We start from the raw sequence: 26669 nt of genomic DNA, 5'->3' as shown, positions 1-26669 counted from the left end.
GGATTTCATCAAGACATTTTTAAGAATGACACCAGTGCTACCTTGTAAATGCTCAGCACATCAATGTTACCCCCGATCCCTCCTAAGCCCCGTAAATAACAGAGATAGGCTCTCATGTGCAAGATCCACACCTTCCCACTGTGTATTCCAAACTACACGATGCAAATGGTTTTTAAAGGAAGAACCTTCAAAAAAGTACTCAGTGCACTGTGTGACCCAGCCATGGGCAATCTTTGATTAAGGAGAAATTAAGTAAATTAAAGAGGGCACATACTGAATGGAGCACTGGGTGTTATGAGGAATTCTTAATCTCAGGAAACAAAGTGAGGGTTGCTGGAGTGGTGGGGGGTGGGAGGGATGGGGTGGCTGGGTGATAGACATTGGGGAGGGTATGTGCTATGGTGGGCGCTGTGAATTGTGTAAGACTGTTGAATCACAGATCTGTACCTCTGAAACAAATAATACATTATATGTTAAAAAAAAGGAAGATAGCAGGAAGGGAAGAATGAAGGGGGTGAAATCGGAGGGGGAGATGAACCATGAGAGATGATGGACTCTGAGAAATAAACTGAGGGTTCTAGAGGGGAGGGGGTGGGGGGATGGGTTAGCCTGGTGATGGGTATTAAAGAGGGCACGTTCTGCATGGAGCACTGGGTATTATGCACAAACAATGAATCATGGAACACTATATTAAAAACTAATGATGTAATGTATGGTGATTAACATAACAATAAAAATTAAAAATAAAAAAATTAAGTAAAGGCAGAATCATCGATAGCTTACACACAGCAGTAAGGAACAACATATCTAATGAACAAAACCATCACCTTGCCTTATGGGGCACTGGCCTAAGTTAGACAACTGGTCTAAAAGAGACATAGAGTATAAGGGGCAGAATGCCCTTGAGTGCTTTTGTATGGTTTTCCAACAAAAAGGGCATTAACACACCACTGATACTGAAGTGCAGGAAGGGAACTTAACAGTCTTGGTGCCCAATTTCCAGGTTCCAGTGTGCCAGGGTAGAGCACCCATGGGGAGTACCCAAATGCCCTGGGTGGGAATTCATGCTTGCCAGGTGGGAGCCATACACTATTTAACTCTCGACACCCGCTTCTCTCTCTCTTTCTTTCTCAAACATGCATCATAGACTTTCACCTCAGAACTCACATTTGCTGGCTGGCATTTTTCATGAAATGTGCCAGGTTATCTGGAACTATGATATAACCAGCCACCTGTCTTCCATTATTGCCTCAATGAGAAAGTGCTGTGTCCCAGCCCATTTAAAATATTGGCCGCCTGAAATGTTGACGCTGGTATGAATTAGGCCCTGTTCTCCACACACCCCTCTAGACACTGCCGTCTGTAAGACTGCTATTAACTCGACTTTCCTTTGCCCCCAGAGGGCCCAAGGCTGAGGAAGCCGAATGTCTCATGGGCCTGAGGCGCTCTAACACAGCCTTCACCCATATGGAAGCATGAAAACACGGGCACACAAGCCCCTGCCGTTCTGTGGGGCTGCCTGAGATCTCACAAAATGAAGAACACCTGGAACTCTTATTGGATGCCTTAAAGTAGTTTCCATCCCTTGTAAGACATTGCTCAGAAACCATTCCCATGATATATTTTAATTTCTTTGGTATACACTTTTATTTGCACATATGGCACATCCCTTACCTTCTGTGCGTTTATGGAGGAAGTGAACACAACGACTTCACGTTAAAGCATTTTATGGGCACATACACATTTTGGAAGAGAGTTGGAGAAAAATGTAACAAAATGATTGGGATTCCTTATGACCCCATAAAGCGTTTTGTTACATGCAGCCACCATCAGTGGGCCCAAAGAAAGACACCATATGAGAACCCTGTGAGCAAAAGTGCCTCTGTGGCCCTGGTCACACAGGGCTGTCTGCCCAGTGGGGAGGGGATGTCACACAGGAGGGAGGACAGGACAGAGCCCCATTTCTGCAGGGAACACTTCTGGGGAGGGTCGGGGACGTGCATCTCCCCTAGTGCCATTGTACTATCTGACTCGGATCCATTTACTTGTTTTGGGTGGTTTTTTCTCTTGTAGAATGTCCAGTTCCTCTGACTGGGGTCCTCGCCTGTGGGCGATGCTCTATCCCTGGGTCCCAGCTTAGCGTCTGAGAAAGGTGGCTTTCAATAAATATTCGCTGTCCGCCCATCAGGCTGCATGAGTGAATGTGTGGACAAGTCTTGTGGGTGTGAACACAGAAAAGACCCTAATCTAGAAGTGATAAGAGAGGACGCAGGACTTCATGCAGCCATGCTCATTAGGAATGGCTTCTCAGGTGTGGACGCTCCCCTGGTAGGTGGTGGAGGAGAGGTGTGATAACCCTCGTCTACGCTACTTTCCTCCCTCGTGTGCCGATAAGCTACCTTACGACTGAGCTCCTTAGAGTCAATTAGAGGAAGAAATGAAAGTGGCTGAAGTTTTCTCTCACCAAAACGGAAAAGAGAGAAGCTGCCCAGGCTCTCTGGCCCTGCTCTCAGAAGTGCCATGTACAGTGTTAACATCCCACGGGAATAAACCAGTTCTCTGTCGTGCCTAAAGGAAACCCCATGGTCCCCACACCGCACAGTGGGGTACTCAGGAGCCTCCAGGCACCACTGAGAGCTGGGGTGTCTTCCATCCACAGATGTCAGAGGTCTGAGAAGTTTCTGAAACTCGAGGCACCATGAGAACAGGCTGGGTAGTCCTGAAGGCGTAGCTTTGTTGTCAAACGTGGGTTCGAAGCTGATTTCTACTGCTCAGATCAATTTACCTCTCTAACCTCATTTTCCTCATCTCTAGGATGGGTACACTACCTATTCTTCAGAGTTACATAGTGCATGAAATGAGATAATGTATAGGAACAGCCTCGCGTATGGTCTGGCACTTAGTAAGTGCTCAATGAAAATGTCTCCAGTTCTCAGCACTGACATTCTTGCCAGCACGTGGTGACACATTGAAGGGAAACCTGGCTTTGTTCTAAAAGCATCTGTAGTCACATAGTGCTCTTTGCAGAAATAAAACACGAGAACCAGAACACTATAGCTGTTTTGGAATATAGGAATGAACTATTTCCCCTGGAGTTTCAAGATTACTTTGCCCATAAGATCTCTAAAACCTTTCGATCCTTACAAGGGGCTCCTGTAGCCAGATGCGGATGAGTGTTGCCAGCGTGTAGTACATCACCAGCAGGACGATGGGGTTGGCGTGGTGATACCATGACAGGTCTGGGTTTGCTATGATCTTCCAGGTGCTGGAACAGTCCGTGTGAATGACTGATTTGATACCAAACAACCTGTTTAAAAACAAAGGAAAATATTAGGAAGATACAATAAACTACATGTCCCTAACTTAGAATAAAAACATCTTGTTTTTAATATACTTACGAGCTAGCCTAGGCTAATCCATGCTAGTCTAGATATTTCATTACTCTTCTGTATATACAACTATATCTTTAAATGACATGTACACATACATATAATATACATATAATATAAAATATACATCTTTAAATCATATATGTGTGTTAGTGTGTGTGCATGTGTGTAAAATCAATGCCAACAATAGCCACCGGATCTTTACACTGGCTCAAAAATCGATCAAAAATCTATCTAATACTATCGAATCTAATATGATGTAATGCTAATACCATTAATCTAACTAATTGATCTAATAATAATTCCTTGCACACCTATTAGAAATTTACATTTTAATTTCTAATCAGCCCTATTAAATCCCTGAATTACTGAAATGCCAAGTATGTGGTAACATGTTACTAAGGTCAGTTAAATGAGCACCTATTTTGTTTTTGGCAGGATTTAGCATTAGCTATTGAGCTAATGCTGATATTATTGGGCAAATATTGAAATTGGACACAGTTCTATGATTCAGCCATAAAAGCCAAATACTATATACTAGAGTATCTGAAAGATATATTTCTGTCAAATTTCATTTATGGGCAATTTGATCATTTTAAAGCTTTATAATTAATTATTCATTTTGAAATATAACTTTATGAGGCTTGTTAAATTTTGAAATGATTTACTTTTTATGATATTCCTACTATATAATCAGAAGGTATCTGACTCTATAATGGGAAATTGTATAAATATGATTCATTTAGAAATTCATTTTATACAAGCTTTTTCTAAGAAAGGATTTTACTAAGTGAATAAAACTTTTACGTTAAGTGAGTCTCTTTCTATCGTTTGTATCTCTTACATAAGAACTTCCTCTAATTCTTATGTTACATTCTTCATTCAGTTATAAGATCTTCAAGGACTACATGTCCCTCACTTGTAAAACCCCTCAGGGCTCTTACTGTTTTCTATCACAAGGCAAGTGAATTGCTCAACATAGATTTTAAAGTAAGCTAAACAGAAACTAAAATTTCTTCAATTTTATCAGAAAAATGTTATATTAGAACTTGCTCTTATTACAGGGCTTTTCTTCTAAGTCTAGCCAGATTCTTTGTAGTTAGCATTAGAAAGAAAAATTTCCTGCTAACAGAAAGAGTTAAGTCCCTCTTAAAATTGTGTAATGTTCTGAAAATTGTTTTGCAGTCCTAGATTAAAATGTCAATTTCCTGTATACAGTGTGTGGAACTGAAAGCTTTGAAATTTTGAATCAAACATTAGCTGAAAGTCTCTGGATTAATCAGGCAGTAGGTTTCAGCCCCCATGTCTTTCCTCTTCTTGTCCCACATCTGGCGCATGCGCTAGCAATGACTTCATCAATCATCGGTTTACAAATACCTGTGTTGCCCCATCAGAAAGTCAGTAGTAATTTCTGCAGCTGTCTGTAAACTGAACCACATGCCTCCTGAAAGTCCACATTGACACTCCACAACTTACTGTTGATATCATGGCTTATTCCAAACTGATTTTGCAAAGGATCAGTCTGATGTTTTGTACTATAAGTATGGACTACCAAGCATGGGTAAGAAGCTACAGAATGATGGATTGTCATACCCTTTAAGGAACTTCTTCTAACAGAACTGTGCAAATACTCTAAGACATAAGAGTTCTCTTTTCTTTTTTCTTTTTTTAAATAGCCTGGATACTATAGAAAAATTTTTTTTATGTAAGATGGGAAGTTTGTACTTGACATTTCACATCCTTTGTGGCATTAAAAATTCCAGGATGCTGTGCAACATCCAACTATTATTTAAATTACTTAGTTTTTTCTTGTGAGCCTCCCATAATCCAGAATTGCTTCTTAATATTGACATTACAAAGAAAAGTGGAATTATCGGACCTGGCCTCCAGGAACTCACTCTCGATCTCACCACAGTGATGGGACATGCTTGTTTGAGGAGAGCAAGATGCTACAGAACCCCTTCTGTCTGGGGGTGTTTCTGTCTGGGAAGGGTAGTCAGGAGGAAGAATGTTACATGTCAGGATAGTAAAAAAAAGGTTGGATGAGTAAATGAGAGAAAAGAGAAGTCCTGTGAGATGCTGCCAGGCTATGGGGTTGAGCTGGGAAGAGAAATTGGGCAAAGGAAGAACAATCCTCTATTTTTGTTACTGGTGCATCACTGGATATTTATAAGCTTCCTTCCATCTTGATGATTCTCACATAACTGTTACTGTATTTACAGTGGTCCTAGTTCACATTGATTAAATAAAAATACCTATATTGTTTCTCGGTCATTAAAATACTAAAAAATGACTATCTTATATTTCTACATAGAAATGTCTCTTTGCCTGAGAAGTGTGGTGACACAGCTGTGGAGTTATACACTCCTGCTTATTGCTTATTTAGAAGCAGAAAGACAAAGTTTCTGACCTCTATGTATTTGGAAGATACTTGGACACCAGTCTGGTCTGTCAATAATAGACAAGGGTGCATTTGGTAGGTGGCTCATGGTCTCTAAAAATCCAGTTTCTTATAAAACCTAACAGAAGAGGGGAGGAGCAAGATGGCGGAGGAGTAGGAGATCTAAATTTCATCTGGTCCCAGGAATTCAGCTCCATAGGGATCAAACAATTCTGAACACCTACAAACTCAACAGGAGAGTGAAGAAAAGAATAGCAGCAACTCTCGGAACAGAAAAACAATCACTTTCTGGAAGGTAGGATGTGTGGAGAAGTTAATCCCACACGATATTCAGGAAGATAGAGGGCAGGGGAGGGGGCCTCCCTCAGCCGCTACCCGCAAGTGATAGAGCAGCAGAGCACAAAATCGGAACTTTTAGAAATCTGCTCTGCAGAGGGATGTCTCTCCAGTGGCTAAGCAGAGGGTGGAACCCTCACTGGGACAGTGTGGTCTCAGGACCCTCGGGGTCACAGAAAGGCCGGGCCTGCCTGAGTGCGGCAGAGCTCCCAGGTATCGGAGCGGGGCAGCCGACTGTAGAGATGGAGCTGAGGAGCGGGCTCTCTGGTTGGGGTTGCCATAAACCATGGTCCGTGGCACAGCTGGGCCACTGCTCTTCCAGCAGGGACCCAACAAGAGGCAGATCCTGGGAGACTCCCCTTCCTCCCCCGGGAGGAGTGGCATGGGAGTGCACCACAGGGATCTGCTGGGTTTGGAGATTCCACACGGGGTCGGGTGCCAGAGATAGAAATGCTCGGTCACAGGCCGGGTGAGCACGGAGTGTGGCTGCAGACCGGGGACACAGGAGTGATTGACTGCTTTTCTCTGGGGGCATACTGAGGAGTGTGGCCCCAAGTTCTCGGCTCCTCTGGGCAGAGATTGGGAGGCCGCCATTTTCACTCTTGTCCTCCAAAGCTGTACAGAAAGCTTTCACGGAACAAAAGCTCCCGAGATCAAACCTGAGCAGATTACTTAGCCCGGACCTGACTGGCAAGGGCAGGGCAATTCCACCTCCAGCAAAGACATTTGGGAACCACAGCAACAGGCCCCTCCCCCAGATCACCAGGAACAGCCAGCCAAGACCAAGTTTACCGATCAATGAGAACGGCAGAACTCCAGTACTATGGGAATACTGCACATAGAATTCATGGCTTTTCCCCCATGATTCTTTAGTTTTTCAAAGTTAATTTTTTTAATTTTCTTTTTTTTTGAATTTTTCCCTTTTTCAACTAACATCTTATCAATCCCTTTTTTAAAAAATCTTTTTTATTTTTCATTTTTAGAGTCATATTCTATCCCTTCATAATAGTTAACCTTATTTTATATATATATACATATATATATATATATATATATATATATGAAATTGTTCTCTCTTTAAAATTGTGGGATACAGGTTCTTCTAACAGACCAAAATATACCCTAAATTTCTAGTGTATGGCTTTGTTCTAATCTCCTGCCTGATCACATTATCTCCCCCCTTTTTTTTTAATCCTCTTCTTTTTTCAACCAACTTCTTATCAATTCCTCTTATAAAATCTTTTATAGTTTTCATCATTACAGTCATATTCCATCCCTTCATCGTATTTACCCTTACTTTTGTACATATATAAGTTTTTCTTTCTTTAAAATTTTGGGAGACACTTTCTTCTAACAGACCAAAATACGCCCAAAATCTAGTGTGTGGCACTGATCTATGCACCACCCTGATCATATTTAATCATATTCTGTTTTCCTTTTTTTGTTTATTTTTTTTATCTTATTCTTTTTCTTTTTTCTTTCTTTCCCTTTCTTTTCCCCCAGTTTTAGGACTATTCTGATTTGCTTAGTGTATGTTTTTCTGGAGTTGTTGTTACCCTGTTAGCATTTTGTTCTCTCATTCATCTACTGTCCTCTGGACAAAATGACAAGACAGAAAAAATCACCTCCAAAAAAAAAAAAAAAAGAACAAGAGGCAGTACTGACTGCCAGGGACCTAATCAATACGGCCATTAGTAAGGTATCGGAACTAGAGTTCAGAATGACAATTATAAAGATATTAGCTGGGCTTGAAAAAAGCATGGAAGATTTTAGAGAAACCCTTTCTGGAGAAATAAAAGAACTAAAATCTAACCAAATCGAAATCAAAAAGGCTATTAATGAGGTGTAATAAAAAATGGAGGCTCTAACTGCTAGGATAAATGAGGCAGAAGAGAGGATTAGTGATATAGAAGACCAAATGATGGAAAATAAAGAGGCTGAGAAAAAGAGAGATAAACAACTACTGGATCACGAGGGCAGATTCGAGAGATAAGTGATGCCATAAGACTTAACAATATTAGAATAATTGGGATCCCAGAAGAAGAAGAAAGAGAGAGGGGCAGAAGGTACATTGAGCAAATTAAAGCAGAAAACTTCCCTAATTTGGGGAAGGAAATAGGCATCAAAATCCAGGAGGCACAGAGAACCCCTCTCAAAATCAATAATAGTAAAATAGTATCAATAGTAAAATAGCAGTAAAACTTATGAGTCTCAGAGACAAAGAGAAAATCCTGAAAGCAGCTCGGGATAAAAGATCTGTAACCCAAAATGGTAGAAACATTAGATTGACAACAGACCTATCCACAGAGACCTGACAGGCCAGAAAGGACTGGCATGATATCTTCAGAGCACCAAACAAGAAAAATATGCAGCCAAGAATACTATATCCAGCTAGGCTGTCATTGAAAATAGAAGGAGAGATAAAAAAACTTCCAGGACAAACAAAAACTAAAGCAATTTGCAAACACGGAACCAGCCCTCCAAGAAATATTGAAAGGGGTCCTCTAAGCGAAGAGAGAGCCTAAAAGTAACATAGACCAGAAAGGAACACAGACAATATATGGTAACAGTCACCTTACAGGCAATACAATGGCACTAAATTTATATCTTTCAATAGTTACCTGGAAGGTAAATGGGCTAAGTGCCCCAATCAAAAGACACAGGCTATCAGATTGGATAAAAAGACAAGACCCATCGATATATTGTCTGCAAGAGACTCATTTTAGGCCCAAAGACACCTCCAGATTGAAAGTGAGGGGATGGAAAACCATTTACCATGCTAATGGACACCAAAAGAAAGCTGGGGTGGCAATCCTTATATCAGACAAATTAGATGTTAAACCAAAGGCTATAATAAGAGATGAGGAAGGACACTATATCCTACTTAAAGGGTCTATCCAACAAGAAGATTGAACAATTGTAAATATCTATGCCCCGAACATGGGAGCAACCAATTATATAAGCCAATTAATAACAAAAGCAAAGAAACACATCGACAACAATACAATAATAGTGGGGGACTTTAACAAGCCCCTCACTGAACTGGACAGATCATCTAAGCAAAAGATCAACAAGGAAATAAAGACTTTAAATGACACACTGGACCAAATGGACCTCACAGATATATTCAGAATATTCCATCCCAAAGCAACAGAATACACATTCTTCTCTAGTGCCCATGGAACATTCTCCAGAATAAATCACATCCTAGTTCACAAATCAGGTCTCAACTGGTACCAAAAGATTGGGATCATTCCCTGCATATTTTCTGACCACAGTGCTTTGAAACTAGAACTCAATCACAGGAGGAACATCAAAAACAACTCAAATACATGGAGGCTAAAGAGCATCTTACTAAAGAATGAATGGGTCAACCAGGAAATTAAAGAAGAATTTAAAAACTTCATGGAAACCAATGAAAATGAAAACACAACCGTTCAAAATCTTTGGGATGCAGCAAAGTCAGTCCTAAGAGAAAGTATATAGCAATAGAAGCCTTTCTCAAGAAACAAGAAAGGTCTCAAATACACAACGTAACCCTACACCTAAAGAAGCTGGAGAAAGAACAGCAAATAAAGTCTAGACCCAGCAGGAGAAGAGAAATAAGAAAGATCAAAGCAGAAATCAACGAAATAGAAACCAAAAGAACAGTAGAATAGATCAACGAAACTAGGAGCTGGTTCTTTGAAAGAATTAACAAGATTGATAAACCCCTGGCCAGACTTATCAAAAGAAAAAAGAAAGGACCAAATAAATAAAATCATGAATGAAAGTGGAGAGTTCACAAACCACACCAAAGAAATACAATCAATTATAAGAACATATTATGAGCAACTATATGCCAGCAAATTAGATAATCTGGAAGAAATGGATGCATTCCTAGAGGTGTATCCACTACCAAAACTGAATCAGGAAGAAAGAGAAAACCTGAACAGACCTATAACCACTAAGGAAATTGAAGCACTCATCAAAAATCTCCCAACAAACAAGAGCCTAGTGCCAGATGGCTTCCCAGGGGAATTCTACCAAACATTTAAAGAAGAATTAATACCTATTTTTCTGAAACTGTTCCAAAAAGTAGAAATGGAAGGAAAACTTCCAAACTCATATTATGAGGCCACCATTACCTTGATCCCAAAACAACGACCCCATCAAAAAGGAGAATTGCAGACCAATATCCTTGATGAACATGGATGCAAAAATTCTCACCAAAATACTAGCCAATAGGATCCAACAGTACACTAAAAGGATTATTCACCATGACTAAGTGGGATTTATTCCTGGGCTGCAAGTTGCGTTCAACATCCGCAAATCAATCAATGTGATATTATACAAAGAAAGAACAAGAACCATATGATCCTCTCAATAGATGCAGAAAAAGCATTTGACAAAGTACACCATCCTTTCTTGATCAAAACTCTTCAGAGTATAGGGATAGAGGGTACATACCTCAATATCATAAAAGCCATCTATGAAAAACCCACAGCGAAATCATTCTCATTGAAGAAAAACTGAGAGCTTTCCCCCTGAAGGTCAGGAACACAGCAGGGATGTCCACTATCACCACTGCTATTCAACCTAGTATTAGAAGTCCTAGCCACAGCAATCAGACAACAAAAAGAAATCAAAGGCCTCCAAATCGGCAAAGAAGAAGTCAAACTCTCACTCTTTGCACATGATATGATACTTTATGTGGAAAACCCAAAAGACTCCACCCCAAAACTGCTAGAACTCATACAGGAATTCAGTAAAGTGGCAGGATATAAAATCAATGCACAGAAATCAGTGGCATTCCTGTACACCAACAACAAGACAGAAGAGAGACAAATCAAGGAGTCAATCCCATTTACAATTGCACCCAAAATCATAAGATCCCTAGGAATGAATCTAACCAAAGAGGCAAAGACTCTGTACTCAGAAAACTATAAAATACTCATGAAAGAAATTGAAGAAGACACAAAGAAATGGAAAAACGTTCCATGCTCATGGAGTGGAAGACAAATATTGTGAAGATGTCAATGCTACCTAGAGCAAGCTACACATTCAATGCAATCTCCATCACAATACCATCAACTTTATTCAAAGAAATGGAACAAATAATCTTAAAATTTGTATGGAACCAGAAGAGACCCCGAATAGCCAGAGGAATACTGAAAAAGAAAAGCAAAGCTGGCGGCATCACAATTCCGGACTTCCAGCTCTATTACAAAGCTGTCCTCATCAAGACAGTTTGGTACTGGCACAAAAACAGACACATAGATCAATGGAACAGAATCGAGAGCCCAGAAATGGACCCTCAACTCTATGGTCAACTGATCTTCGACAAAGCAGGAAAGAATGTCCAATGGAAAAAAACAGTCTCTTCAACAAATGGTATTGGGAAAATTGGACAGCCACATGCAGAAGAATGAACCTGGACCATTTCTTTACACCACACACAAAAATAGACTCAAAATGGTTGAAAGACCTCAATGTGAGACAGGAGTCCATCAAAATCCTAAAGGAGAACACAGGCAGCGACCTCTTTGACCTCAGCCTCAGCAACTTCTTCCTAGAAACATCACCAAAGGCAAGGAAAGCAAGGTCAAAAAAAACTATTGGGACTTCATCAAGATAAAAAGCTTTTGCACAGCAAAAGAAACAGTCATCAAAACAAAAAGACAACCGACAGAATGGGAGAAGATATTTGCAAATGACATATCAGATAAAGGGCTAGTGTGCAAAATCTATAAGGAACTTATCAAACTCAACACCGAAAGAACAAATGCTCCAATCAAAAAATGGGCAGAGGACATGAACTTTGCTTTTTTGCAAAGAAGGCATCCAAATGGCCAACAGACCCATGAAAAAGTGCTCAACATCGCTTGGCATCAGGCAAATCCAAATCAAAACCTCAATGAGATACCACCTCACACCCGTCAGAATGGCTAAAATTAACAAGTCAGGAGATGACAGATGTTGGCAGTGATGCGGAGAAAAGGGAACCCTCCTACGGTATTGGTGGGAATGCAAGCTGGTGCAGCCACTCTGGAAAACAGGATGGAGGTTCCTCAGAAAGTTGAAAATAGAGCTGCCCTAAAACCCAGCAATTGTGCTACTGGGTATTTACCCCAAAGATACAAATGTAGGGTTCCAAAGGGTACGTGCACCCCGATGGTTATACCAGCAATGTCCACAATAGCCAAACTGTGGAAGGAGCCAAGATGTCCATCAACAATTGAATGGATAAAGAAAAGTGGTTTATATATAGAATGCAATATTATTCAGGCATCAAAAGGAATGAAATCTTGCCATTTGCAATGACATGGATGGAAGTGGAAGGTATTTTGCTGAGTGAAATAAGTCAATCAGAGAAAGACATGTATCATATGATCTCAGTGATATGAGGAATTCTTAATGTCAGGAAACAAACTGAGGGTTGCTGGAGTGGTGGGGGGGTGGGAGGGACGGGGTGGCTGGGTGATAAACACTGGGGAGGGTATATGCTATGTTGAGCGCTGTGAATTGCGTAAGACTGTTGAATCACAGACCTGTACCTCTGAAACAAATAATACATTAGATGTTAAAGAAATAAAAGAAGAAGATAGCAGGAAGGGAAAAATGAAGTAGGGGAATCGGAGGGGGAGAAGAACCATGAGAGACTATGGACTCTGAGAAACAAACTGAGAGTTATAGAGGGAAGGGGGGTGGTGGGATGGGTTAGCCTGGTGATGGGTATTTAAAGAGGGCACGTACTGAATGGAGCACTGGGTATTAAACGCAAACAATGAATCATGGACCACTACGTTAAAAACTAATGATGTGATCTATGGTGATTAACATAACATAAAAAAAAAGAATTAACTTAGTGCTTAGCATGAAAAATAAAAACAAAAAACCTAAAAGAATTGGGGGTAGGGAGGGGGTGTAAGCACATGAACAAAGAAAGGGCATTTTCCAGAAGATCTTATGCGAAGTGCTTAAGATCCACAAACTCTTCTATTTTTCAGAGGATGGCTGGAGAGACAGCTTCCTGTGTGATGGTCAGTTCCCAGTAGTAACATATCAGAACCTTGGGGCGCATACTCCTGCTTTGGTATCTGGCCTGTCTTGCTCTGCTCTTTATTTCATTCCCAACATCCCTGACCACAGAACACGTCCTCAGCTTCTTCCTGGACAATTATAACACAAAGGGCGGTCTCTAGCTTCTCTCCCCTCTACAGTGTGACCATTGCTAGAGTCACCTTCAGAAAACTCAAATTCAGCACTCCACCTTCCTCTTCCTATTTCCTATTCATTAGATGTCTGGAGAATAAGCCCAAGTCCCAGCAAAGTATCTCCCAGGCCTTGAGCAGCCAGGTCTCCTCTCCTTTCTCCCAGACACCAAGAACTCAAGCTACACTGGGCTATTTAGGGTTCACCATAAAAATCTCAGCCCCTTTGGTCTTGCTCCTTCTTGTTTTACCAGGGCGATTTCCAGGTAGTTGTGACTTTTCGGGGGTTTCCAAATCAACGATTGGGGTATGTGTGCCAGGGAAACTGTCCCAACACTCCTTGGCAATGCAAGTCCAAGGCAGCAGGCCAGGAAATGCTCACAGACTCTCAGATAGCCTTCAGGACAACTCCAGCCCCACCCCCAACGGCATCCCGTACGTAATCTACACATAACAGTGTATTCCTTCCAGGTATACTCAGCCACCCCAAATTACTGCAGGGGTCCCCAGAATACCAGTGGCCCAGGAATGCATAATCATATAACCATCATAGCCCATCACCTGAACCCTCATGCTCATTGATGACAGTTGTTCTTGCAGAAAGCATTAATTCTTCATTCTTTCTTTTGGTCCGAATGGTTGCTATAATTAATGTAAAGCTAATAATCTAAAAGCAATTTCCAGTACTCTTCACTTAGGCATGTTTTTCTTGTTCTTTTCTGTTTTTGTGGGATATCCTGGACATCATCAAGGCCTACCTCTAGGGAGCTAGGGAATCCACCTCTGGGAAACATGATTTCTTTTTTTTTTATTGTTATGTTAATCACCATATATTACATCATTAGTTTTTGATGCAGTGTTCCATGATTCATTGTTTGTTCATAACACCCAGTGCTCCATGCAGAACGTGCCCTCCTCAATACCCATCACCAGGCTAACCCATCCCCCTAACCTCCTCCCCTCTAGAACCCTCAGTTTGTTTTTCAGAGTCCATCATCTCTCATGGTTCGTCTCCCCCTCTGACATACTTCCCTTTTCTTCCTCTCCTGTTATCTTATTCTTTTTCTTTTTTCTTAAAATATGTTGCGTTATTTGTTTCAGAAGTACAGATCTGTGATTCAACAGTCTTGCACAATTCACAGCGCTCACCATAGCACATACCCTCCCCAATGTCTATCACCCAGCCACCGCATCCCTCCGACCCCAACCACTCCAGTAACACTCAGTTTATTTCCTGAGATTAAGAATTCCTCATATCAGTGAGGTCATATGATACATGTCTTTCTCTGATTGACTTATTTCACTCAGCATAACACCCTCCAGTTCCATCCACGTCATTGCAAATGGCAAGATCTCATTCCTTTTCATGGCTGCATAATATTCCATTGTGTATATATACCACTTCTTCTTTATTCATTCATCTGTCGATGGACATCTTGGCTCTTTCCACAGTTTGGCTATTGTGGACACTGCTGCTATAAACATTGGGGTACACGTACCCCTTCGGGTCCCTACATTTGTAACTTTGTGGTAAATACCCAGTAGTGCAATTGCTGGATCGAATGGTGGCTCTAATTTCAACTGTTTTAGGAACCTCCATACTGTTTTCCAGAGTGGTTTCACCAGCTTGCATTCCCACCAACAGTGTAGGAGGGTTCCCCTTTCTCCACATCCCCGCCAACATCTGTCATTCCCTGACTTGTTAATTTTAGCCATTCTGACGGGTGTGAGGTGGTATCTCATTGAGGTTTTGATTTGGATTTCCCTGATGCCGAGCGATGTTGAGCACTTTTTCATGTGCCTGTTGGCCATTTGGATTTCTTCTTTGGAAAAATGTCTGTTCATGTCTTCTGCCCATTTCTTGATTGGATTATTTGTTCTTTGGGTGTTGAGTTTGATAAGTTCTTTATAGATTTTGGATACAAGCCCTTTATCTGATATGTCATTTGCAAATATTTTCTCCCATTCTGTCGGTTGTCTTTTGGTTTTGTGGACTGTTTCTTTTGCTGTGCAAAAGCTTTTTATCTTGATGAAATCCCAATAGTTCATTTTTGCCCTGGCTTCCCTTGCCTTTGGCGATGTTTCTAGGAAGAAGTTGCTGCGGCTGAGGTCGAAAAGGTTGCTACCTGTGTTCTCCTTTAGGATTTGGATGGACTCCTGTCTCACGTTTAGGTCTTTCAACCATTTGGAGTCTATTTTTGTGTGTGGTGTAAGGAAATGGTCCAGTTTCATTCTTCTGCATGTGGCTGTCCAATTTTCCCAACACCATTTGTTGAAGAGACTGTCTTTTTGCCATTGGATATTCTTTCCTGCTTTGTCAAACATAAGTTGACCATAGAGTTGAGGGTCCATTTCTGGGCTCTCGATTCTGTTCCATTGATCTATGTGTCTGTTTTTGTGCCAGTACCATACTGTCTTGATGATGACAGCTGTGTAATAGAGCTGGAAGTCCGGAATTGTGATGCCGCCAGCTTTGCTTTTCTTTTTCAGTATTCCTCTGGCTATTCGGGGTCTCTTCTGGTTCCATACAAATTTTAGGATTATTTGTTCCATTTCTTTGAAAAAAGTGGATGGTATTTTGATGGGGATTGCATTGAATGTGTAGATTGCTCTAGGTAGCATTGACATCTTCACAATGTTGGTTCTCCCAATCCATGAGCATGGAACGTTTTTCCATTTCTTTGTGTCTTCTTCAATTTCTTTCAAGAGTATTTTATAGTTTTCTGAGTACAGACCCTTTGCCTCTTTCGTTAGATTTATTCCTAGGTATCTAATGGTTTAGGGTGCAATTGTAAATGGGATCGACTCCTTGATTTCTCTCTCTTCTGTCTTGTTGTTGGTGTATAGGAATGCCACTGATTTCTGTGCATTGATTTTATAGCCTGCTACTTGACTGAATTCCTGTATGAGTTCTAGCAGTTTTGGGGTGGAGTCTTTTGGGTTTTCCACATACAGTATCATATCATCTGCAAAGAGTGAGAGTTTGACTTCCTCTTTGCCGATTTGGATGCCTTTGATTTCTTTTTGTTGTCTGATTGCTGTGGCTAGGACTTCTAATACTATGTTGAATAGCAGTGGTGAGAGTGGACATCCCTGCCGCGTTCCTGACCTTAGGGGAAAAGCTCTCAGCCTTTCCCCATTGAGAATGATATTCGCTGTAGGTTTTTCATAGATGGCTTTTATGATATTGAGGTATGTACCCTCTAACCCTATACTCTGAAGAGTTTTGATCAAGAAAGGATGTTGTACTTTGTCAAATGCTTTTTCTGCATCTATTGAGAGGATCATATGATTCTTGCTCTTTCTTTTGTTAATGTATTGTATCACGTTGATTGATTTGCGGATGTTGAACCAACCTTGCACCCCAGGGATAAATCCCACTTGGTCATGGTGAATAATCCTTTTAATGTACTGTTGGATCCTATTGGCTAGTATTTTGGTGAGAATTTTTGCAACCATGTTCATCAAGGATATTGGTCTGTAATTCTCTTTTTTGATGGGGTCTTTGTCTGGTTTTGGGATCAAGGTAATGCTGGCCTCATAAAATGAGTTTGGAAGTTGTCCTTCCATTTCTATTTTTGGAACAGTTTCAGGAGAATAGGTATTAATTCTTCTTGAAATGTCTGATAGAATTCCCCTGGGAAGCCATCTGGCCCTGAGCTTTTGTTTCTTGGGAGATTTTTGATGACTGTTTCAATTTCCTTAGTGGTTATAGGTCTGTTCAGGTTTTCTATTTCTTCCTGGTTCAATTTTGATAGTTGATACATCTCTAGGAATGCACCCATTTCTCCCAGGTTATCTAATTTGCTGGCATAGAGTTGCTCATAATATGTTCTTATAATTGTTTGTATTTCTTTGGTGTTGGTTGTGATCTCTCCTCTTTCATTCATGATTTTGTTGATTTGGGTCATTTCTCTTTTCTTTTTGATAAGTCTGGCCAGGGGTTTATCAATCTTGTTAATTCTTTCAAAGAACCAGCTCCTAGTTTCGTTGATCTGTTCTACTGTTCTTTTGGTTTCTAGTTCATTGATTTCTGCTCTGATCTTTATGATTTCTCTTCTCCTGCTGGGTTTAGGCTTTATTTGCTGTTCTTTCTCCAGCTCCTTTAGGTGTAGGGTTTGGTTGTGTATTTGAGACCTTTCTTGTTTCTTGAGAAAGGCTTCTATTGCTATATACTTTCCTCTCAGGAATGCCTTTGCTGTATCCCAAAGATTTTGAACAGTTGTGTTTTCATTTTCATCGGTTTCCATGAATTTTTTTAATTCTTCTTTAATTTCTTGGTTGACCCATTCATTCTTTAGTAGGATGCTCTTTAGCCTCCATGTATTTGAGTTCTTTCCAACTTTTCTCTTGTGATTGAGTTCTAGTTTCAAAGCATTGTGGTCTGAAAACATGCAGGGAATGATCCCAATCTTTTGGTACCGATTAAGACCTGATTTGTGACCTAGGATGTCAATTCTGGAGAATGTTCCATGGGCACCAGAGAAGAATGTGTATTCCGTTGCTTTGGGATGGAATGTTCTGAATATGTCTGTGAAGTCCATTTGGTCCAGTGTGTCATTTAAAGTCTTTATTTCCTTGTTGATCTTTTGCTTAGAGGATATGTCCATTTCAGTCAGGGGGGTGTTAAAGTCCCCCACTATTATTGTATTGTTGTCAATGTGTTTCTTTGCTTTTGGTATTAATTGCCTTATATAATTGGCTGCTCCCATGTTCGGGGCATAGATATTTACAATTGTTCAATCTTCTTGTTGGATAGGCCCTTTAAGTAGGATATAGTGTCCTTCCTCATCTCTTATTACAGTCTTTGTTTTAAAATCTAATTTGTCTGATATAAGGATTGCCACCCCAGCTTTCTTTTGGTGTCCATTAGCATGGTAAATGGTTTTCCACCCCCTCACTTTCAATCTAGGGGTGTCTTTGGGTCTAAAATGAGTCTCTTGCAGACAGCATATGGATGGGTCTTGTTTTTTAATCCAATCTGATAGCCTGTGTCTTTTGATTGGGGCATTGAGCCCATTTACATTCAGGGTAACTATTGAAAGGTATGAATTTAGTGCCAATGTATTACCTGTAAGGTGACTGTTAACTGTCTGTTGTCTGTGTTCGTTTCTGCTCTTTGCTGCTTTTAGGTTCTCTCTTTGCTTAGAGGACCCCTCTCAATCTTTCTTGGAGGGCTGGTTTCATGTTTGCAAATTCGTTTAGTTTTTGTTTGTTCTGGAAGCTTTTTATCTCTCCTTCTATTTTCAATGACAGCCTAGCTGGATATAGTATCTTGGCTGCATATTTTTCTCGTTTAGTGCTCTGAAGATATCTTGCCAGTCCTTTCTGGCCTGCCAGGTCTCTGTGGATAGGTCTGTTGCCAATCTAATGTTTCTACCATTGTAGGTTACATATCTCTTCTCCCGAGCTGCTTTCAGGCATTTCTCTTTGTCTCTGAGACTCGTAAGTTTTACTATTAGATGTCGGGGTGTTGACCTATTATTATTGATTTTGAGAGGGGTTCTCTGTGCCTCCTGGATTTTGATGCCTGTTTCCTTCCTCACATTAGGGAAGTTCTCTGCTATTATTTGCTCCAATATACCTTCTGCCCTCCTCTCTCTCTCTTCTTCTTCTGGGATCCCAATTATTCTAATGTTGTTTCATCTTATCGTATCACTTATCTCTCGAATTCTGCCCTCGTGATCCTGTAGTTGTTTCTCTCTCTTTTTCTCAGCCTCTTTATTTTCCATCATTTGGTCTTCTATATCACTGATTCTCTCTTCTGCCTCATTTATCCTAGCAGTTAGTGCCCCCATTTTTGATTGCACCTCATCAATAGCCTTTTTGATTTCTATTTGGTTAGATTTTAGTTCTTTTATTTCTCCAGAAAGGGTTTCTCTAATAACTTCCACGCTTTTTTCAAGCCCAGCTAGTATCTTTAAAGTCATGATTCTGAACTCTAGGTCCGACATCGTACTAATGTCCGTATTGAGTAGGTCCCTGGCTAACGGTACTACCTCTTGTTCTTTTTGCTGAGGTGATTTTTTTCGTGTTCCAGTAAGTGGTCGCTTCTCTGTTCAGAGAGTTGTTGCTACTCTCCTGTTTGATCTCCTGTTGAGTTTGTAGGTGTTCAGAATGGTTTGATCCCTATTCAGCTGAATTCCTGAGACCAGACGAAATCTAGGTCTCCTACTCCTCCGCCATCTTGCTCCGCCCCCTGGGAAACATGATTTCTAACTGGAATAAATTTGTCCTGCCCAGCACATCCACAAAAACGGTATTTGTAGTCTTAGTTTGTAATTGGATTATTGTTAGTTTATGTGTTTATCTCTCTGCCCAGCTTGATTCTAATTCCTTCGAAAAAGGATATGTGTTTTGTCATCTTGCTTTGATGGAATTACCTAGCGTATAGCAAGTTTTAAGTGTAAGTTTATGGAAATGAATTAAAAGCACCAAGACTAAGTTATACCATGAAGTTATAGTAGGTGACCGTGGTTATAGTAGGAGTAGAGACTAAGGGATAGCAATGTTCCTGCTTTTGAAAAAGAAAAAGAGAAAGAAGGAATGGGAAGGAACCATAGTTCACAGGAGAATTCTAGAATTTTTAGAGAAACATTACTGCAGCCTAGGCCACACCAACCATAATTTTAGTGCCCGCAGTCTGGGAAATAAGAACACAGACTAAGAGCATAACAAAGGCACTGCAAGAACACTTTAAATTCTATCTTGAATCATATGTAACATAATTATTTTTGTTCTCTACAGTCTGCCAATAAGAATTTGGAACTTTATCTTTTGGATGGATCAGTAAATAAATGTATATAGTCAAGAAGTAACTTTTTCAACTCAAGAAGTTGATAATTAAGAAGAAATAAGAGATTCAAATACCCAGTAAGAGCAAAATATGGAGCATTCTGGATCATTCCTTCAAGACCCCCAAACAGCACTTTACCCAGATTATCATGTGTAAAAATTCATTCCACACCTTTTGCCAAAAGAGGACATCACAGCTGCATGAAGTATCTCTGATCACAGAACTTTGGTTATCCTTCCCCTGCAGGCCCAAGTGGACAGCTGACTCTCAGCTCTGTTGGGGGCTTTATAGGCTCATTGTAGACACCTCTCCACCTGCCAGGGGGCACTTGCTTTGCATTTTTTTTTCTTTTCCTCCAAAGCACTCATAATATCTGACAACATATGGTGAATATGAATTGGCAATGTATTTGTTTCAATTTGCATATGTTGGCAGATTTATAAAACCTCCACCTGGTTTCAGGTTCACTCCAGACCACATCTGCTTGGTTGCTAGTAATACAGAAACCTAGCCGCTTGCAAAAAACTATATAATACTGAAAATAACACCACCACACTTTTAAAAAATCTTAATTGTGGTAAAATACACGTATCATGAAGTTTACTATCTTAGATGTTTAATTGTACAGGGCAGTGGTATTAACTATAGTCACTGTGCTCTGCCACCAGAACTATTTCATCATGCAAAACTGAAACTCTGTACCCATTACCCAATAACTCCCTATTGCCCCCTTCCCTCAGCTCGTGGCACCCACCACTCTATTTTCTGTCTCTATGGATTTGACTCCCTAGGTTGCTCATACAAATGGAATCATGCAGTATTTGTCCTTTTGTGTCTGGCTTATTTCACCGAGCATTATGTCCTCGAGGGTCATCCCTGTTGTAGTCTGGGTCAGAAGTTCCTTCCTTTTTAAGATTGAATAACATTCCATTGTATGCATGGACCACATTTTGTTTATCCATTTCTCTGTAGATGAACACTTTCACCTTTAAGTCATTGTAAATAATGCTGCTATGACCACAAGTGTTCAAATATCTCTTCAAGTCCTTGCTTTAAATTCTTTTAGACATATGTGCAGAAGTAGGATTTTTGGATCACAGGGCCGTTCTATTTGTAATTTTGTGAGGAACCTCCACGCTGTTTTCCATCGTGGATACACCATTTACATCTCCACCAACAGAGCAGAAGGGCTCCAATTTCCCCACATCGTTCCCAACATTTGTTATATGTTCTCCTGTTTGATAGTAGCCATCCTAGTGGGTGTGAGGTTGGACATCACATTTTTCACTTAGCCTTTTCTTCTTCAGATCTCAGAGCTCTTTATGATCCAGGCCTCTCATGATACAGGAAGCATATTCTTCAGTTAAATAAGCATTTGCTAACGAGAGTGGATGAGTATGCAGTTAGGTTGATAGAAGTCTAGGCAGGTTTTAAATCTTCTTATGAAACCAGGGAATATATTCTTTCCAACTAGAGTAAAATGATTGCTTTGGGCAATAATTGTCTAGAGAAACTATCTTTTAACAATCTTCTCATTTTAACCTTAGATCCTTCAATAGAAATAAATGGGGGACTGAATGGAGGGAAGAAACAGAAAGGGCAGGGGAGACAGGTATTTCTTAGGAAGTTTGAGTGCGAAGTGTGGGCTGTAGGTTAGGAATCAAGCTAAGAAGGAAGGAGTCCTGCTGAAGCATAGCTCCATCAAGATAAGATTTTCCCATTGTCAGACCTCCAGGGTGCTTGCTTAGCCATTTTTATTCCAAGACCATTTTCCCTAGAAAGGGGTTTGGTGACAGACTCCAAGAGTCCCAGTGCTCCCCATGCTGAGTATTCTGGAGGTTCATGAAACACAAGAAGCCAAATGAATCAGCGGTCATTATCACTGACCATTATACACACTCACCTGAGTCAGGTGAGTACCCAGGAACAAAAAACAAATAGACTTCAAAGAGGGAAAGGTGAAGGCTCCCTTCTGTAATTAAGTCAAGGTTCAGAGGGAAGAATAGAGCCTTTGAGATGAACTGTGTTTGAAGGTATAAAGCTAGCCCTAAGTGCAGTTGCCCAGAAAAGGTCCTTGGGGACCTGATCTTTTATGCAAACATGAGCACCCTGAAGAAGTTTGTGGAAGTAACTCAGGGGTAAATCATCAACTACTTAAAAATAACCAACCTTTCTTTTTTCTTCCAGCTCTGCCCGCTCTTTCCCTACCCTGATGACCATAAGTCTAAGGGTAACAAAATGTGGGTTTATTTTTAAAGGTCAAAAAAAAAGTGATGAAGATTCAGGTGGTACATACTCTATAATATTTTGATTTTAAAGTTAATCAGAGTTAAACGGCCTCAGCATGAACTCATAATAAACTTAAAAATAATCGGAGGCTGTAGGGCTCAATGAAAAAGAACAGGAATCTAGATACGAATTCCAATCCTGCCTGAATTATCAGCTGTGTGACCTTGCATATGGCATTTACACTTTTCTGAGCCTCAATTTCCTCCCTTAGAAAATGAGGCTAGTCAATATGTACCTTGAAGAGATATTGTGAGAATTAGAAATGACAGACACAAAATTTAGAAATGATTCTCCTGCCAGTTCAACTTGGAATTGTTGAAATGGGGTTTGCAAATATCCTATGTAAAATAGTTTCGGATTCAAGCACTATAGCCAGTAAATTTCTTTTCAAATCGGACAGGTATTAATTTCTTCCTTGCATAAAAATATAGATCCAGATAGGTCAAGCTGGAATGATATATCTATTTTTTTGAACAGCAGTTTACATACCTAATATTTGGATTTGGTGATGTTAATGGGAAATAAATGGAGAATAGTTTCTTGACAGTACATTCAGGTTATAATCTAAATATTCATATGTACTTTTTAAAAAATATTTATTTATTTGAGAGAGAGCAGGGGGAGGGGAAGAGAGAGAAGCAGACTCCCTGCTGAGCAGGACCCAGTGCAGGGCTCCATCTCAAGACCTTGAGATTATAACCTGAGCCAAAGGCAGATGCTCAACCAACTGAGCCACCCAGGTGCCCCATAAATATCCCATAAATATCCATGTATACTTCCTTCTCATACAGAGAACATACCTTTCCTGCTCTAAGGAAAACCATTTCAAAATTCTACCCAGTTACACAACTCACCAGCAGGATCCCTACGTGATGCTTGGTCATTTCTTACAGTTCAAGAAATACTCCATATAGTTCTGCAAAATTGCACCAAACAGTAACATCACAATTGCAGCAAAATCTCCCATTGGGAAATAGAGAGTTTGGGCAACACACCACACTACCCGGCTGTAGTTATTATCAAATCCTACTAGACTGGAATTGATTGGGACAACTTCCTGCCTGGCAGACCAGTGAGTCTCTTGTTGGCAGCTCTTGGTTCTTCTCATTAGGAGGGACTTCTTTGTCCATTGTCTCTCCTGATCCATTAATCTCTGCCCCTATGAATCCCATCGACTCCCCAGACTCATCTCAACTGTTATGTGTGATTGACATTTTGGTGTATTTAACATCTATAGTCCTCATTTAAGCACAGATCACAATGTCTCATATCATTAGTCTTCCATTATATGTCTGTGTCCTGTGTCCTGAAATAGGTTGTAAACTACCTAAGGGCCAATATCATGCAGTTCTTGGCATCTTCTATAGCACCTACAATAGTTTTCCAAACAGCCCCTACTCAGATTATTACAAGCATGGCCCTAGGAGTAGCCTTTCTAATACATTTTCAAGAGTAATTCAAGATATCTGGGGCACCTGGGTGGCTCAGTCGTTAAGCGTCTGCCTTCGGCTCAGGTCATGATCCCAGGGTCCTGGAATCAAGCCCAGCATCAGGCTCCCTGTTCAGCGGGAAGCCTGCTTCTCCCACTCCCCCTGCTTGTGTTCCCTCTCTCACTGTGTCTCTCTTTCTCTGTCAAATAAATAAATAAAATCTTTAAAGAAAAAGAGTAATTCAAGATATCACTTATAGATTTTAGATTTCAATCATGTAATCAATGCAAAAACAATGCTGCCAACACAGCATTGCAAAAGTGTTTTTCAAGGACTCAGGTATGAAGGTCTTGAAATCGCCTCTTTCTTTGATCAGTCTGACACTGTCTTCTCTATCAATGTTTAACACCTTACTCAACAGCCCAAAGAGGAATGGTTCAAGGGTGGTTGATTCAGTGAACATCACTCAGGTGTGTTCTCTTTTCTCTCCTGATGTCCGCAATGCATTGCTGCTGTGCACTCTCACGCTCTTTCTTTCATGGTCATGACTTCAGTGCTGCGTCCTCAGACATGGTATCTCCACAAAAGTTCATTGATAGGTGGAGGAAAGAGGAATCTCATTCCAAGAGTTTTTTATTTTCAGCCCCAAGTTTCTACCTAGAATCACTTCTCTGTAATCTGAAGAACATCCCTTAATGCTTTGTGTAGTGCAGGGCTGCTCGTGCCAAATACTGTTTCTATTTCTCTAAAAAAATTTTGACCTTTATTTTCTCCACCTACATCCTTGAAGACACATATATACATTGATTTTTTTTCTTTTCTTTCAGCAGAACTTTAAAGATGTTGCCCTATTGCCTTTTGATGTGCATCATTTCTGGTCTATGACAATTCTTATCATTGTTCCCTTTTCCATACTATATTTTTCTGTTGGGTTGCTTTTAGTATTTTTCCCCACCACAGGAATTACAAAATTTAATTATATTGTGCTTTGGTGGGACTTTTTTTGTGTTTGTTTAGATTGAGGTTTGTTGAACTTCTTGAATTTGTGGGTTTATATACTTCATAATTTGGCAAAACATTTGCCCATTATTTCTTAAAATATGTTTTCCTGTCCTCATACCTTTCTAAGACTCCAATTACACTTATGTCAAACCTCTTGAAAATATCCTACAGTTCACTGTGGTTCTGTTTATTATTTTAATTTTTCAATGTCTTTTCCCTCTTTGTACTTAAGAGTTTGAATAACTTCTAAGTTGATTAAGTTGATTCATCTTTTCTTCTGTGGTACCTCATTTGCTCTTAAGCACCTTCAGTGGATTTATTTCATTTACGGTACTTTTTTAAACCTCTCCCAGCTCCATTTGTTCTTTTTTTTTTTTTAAAGATTCCATTTCTGTCTTCATTTTGTTCATGTTCTTTAATCTTGAATATAATTAAAAGAGCTGTCTTAAAGAGCTTGTCATTCCTAGGTCATCTCTTGATTATTTTTCCTTGATTCTGTATCTGTCTAATAATTTTCAACTGAATCCTGAATATTGTAATTTTTATATTATTGAGTGTCTAGATTTTGTTGTCCTTTTTTTATTTTTTTTAATTTAAATTCAATTAGCCAACGTATAGTACATCATAATTTGTTGTCCTTCTTTAGAGAGTGTTGACTTTTGTTTTGGCAGGCAGTTAAGTTCCTTGCAGATCAGTTTTATCCCAGCAGGTTTGTTCTTTTTTTTTTTAATAATTTTTTATTGTTATGTTAATCACCATACATTACATTAGTTTTTGATGTAGTGTTCCATGATTCATTGTTTGCACATAACACCCAGTGCTCCACGCAGAATGTGCCCTCTTTAATACCCATCACCAGGCTAACCCATCCCCCCACCCCCCTCCCCTCTAGAACCCTCAGTTTGTTTTTCAGAGTCCATCGTCTCTAATGCTTCGTCTCCCCCTCCGACTTACTCCCCTTCATTCTTCCCCTCCCCAGCAGGTTTGTTTGTAAGTTTGATTGTTGTAGGTCTGGAGTACCCTTTACTGTGTAACTAGTTTAACAGTTACACTGTTAACAGTTAGACTCAGTAGAGTAGTCTCTCCATTCTGATTGGCTAGAAAACTAAAGTGCTTTCCCAATCCTCTGTGAGCTCTGGGACTTACTGAGTTTACACTTCCTCAATGTTTGTTCTTTCCCCAGGAGTCTTGCTTTGTCTGGTTTCACCGAGTCTCACCCTATGCATGCACCCTATGCATGCAGTTGAAGTATCTGGGTGACCCCATGCAGATTTCTGGAGCTCTTTCTCTGTCCTGCTCCCCCATTAGTCTGTGCCACAGATTTCAGCCCCCTCAGCTTCTCCAAACTCTTATCTTTCTGCAGCCCAGCAAGACCACCATGCTCTGCTGGGATTCACCTTCCTATACAACATGCAGTAAAGTTTATCAGGTAGAAAGCTGGAGTAATCATAGAGCTTACCTTGGTTGTTTCCCTTCTGTCAAGTACATTAATCCTATATTTCCAGTTGGCCAGTGTTTGGAAACAGTTGTTTCATATGGATTGTCTAATTTTCACTGTGATTATGGCAGGAGTAGGGGGTTCTATTTAGAAAATTTTTATCATAGATTTACCATCTGTAAACACAACCTGAATAATAAATATCTAATCCAAAGGCCCATACATAAAAATGAATGATGATGTTCTTGACTCACTTTTCCTCTTCCCTCATTTCAGATGCAACCCCAAAGTTTTCCAGGTTGTTGTCACCAGGAATATTAGTCACGTGTCACCCCAGCATCTTTTTCTGTGTCTCACCTTCGACAACTTGCCCCCCACAGGAACGCACATTCTCC

General features: G+C 40.2%; 1 protein-coding gene across 1 annotated transcript in view; it reads right to left on the bottom strand.

The window, feature by feature from the left end:
* The window catches only part of PIEZO2 (piezo type mechanosensitive ion channel component 2), a 526331-nt gene that overhangs the window by 139144 nt on the left and 360518 nt on the right, over positions 1–26669 (bottom strand). The window contains exon 8 of the mRNA XM_035724088.1: positions 3145–3307. Within this exon, the coding sequence (XP_035579981.1) occupies positions 3145–3307 (163 nt within the window). The remainder of the gene's footprint in view (positions 1–3144; positions 3308–26669) is intronic.

The sequence above is a fragment of the Zalophus californianus genome, chromosome 14 (assembly GCF_009762305.2).
Source record: "Zalophus californianus isolate mZalCal1 chromosome 14, mZalCal1.pri.v2, whole genome shotgun sequence".
Taxonomy (NCBI): domain Eukaryota; kingdom Metazoa; phylum Chordata; class Mammalia; order Carnivora; family Otariidae; genus Zalophus; species Zalophus californianus.
The sequence above is the reverse complement of the archived record's forward strand: the minus strand, read 5'-3'. Positions and strand labels throughout refer to the sequence as shown.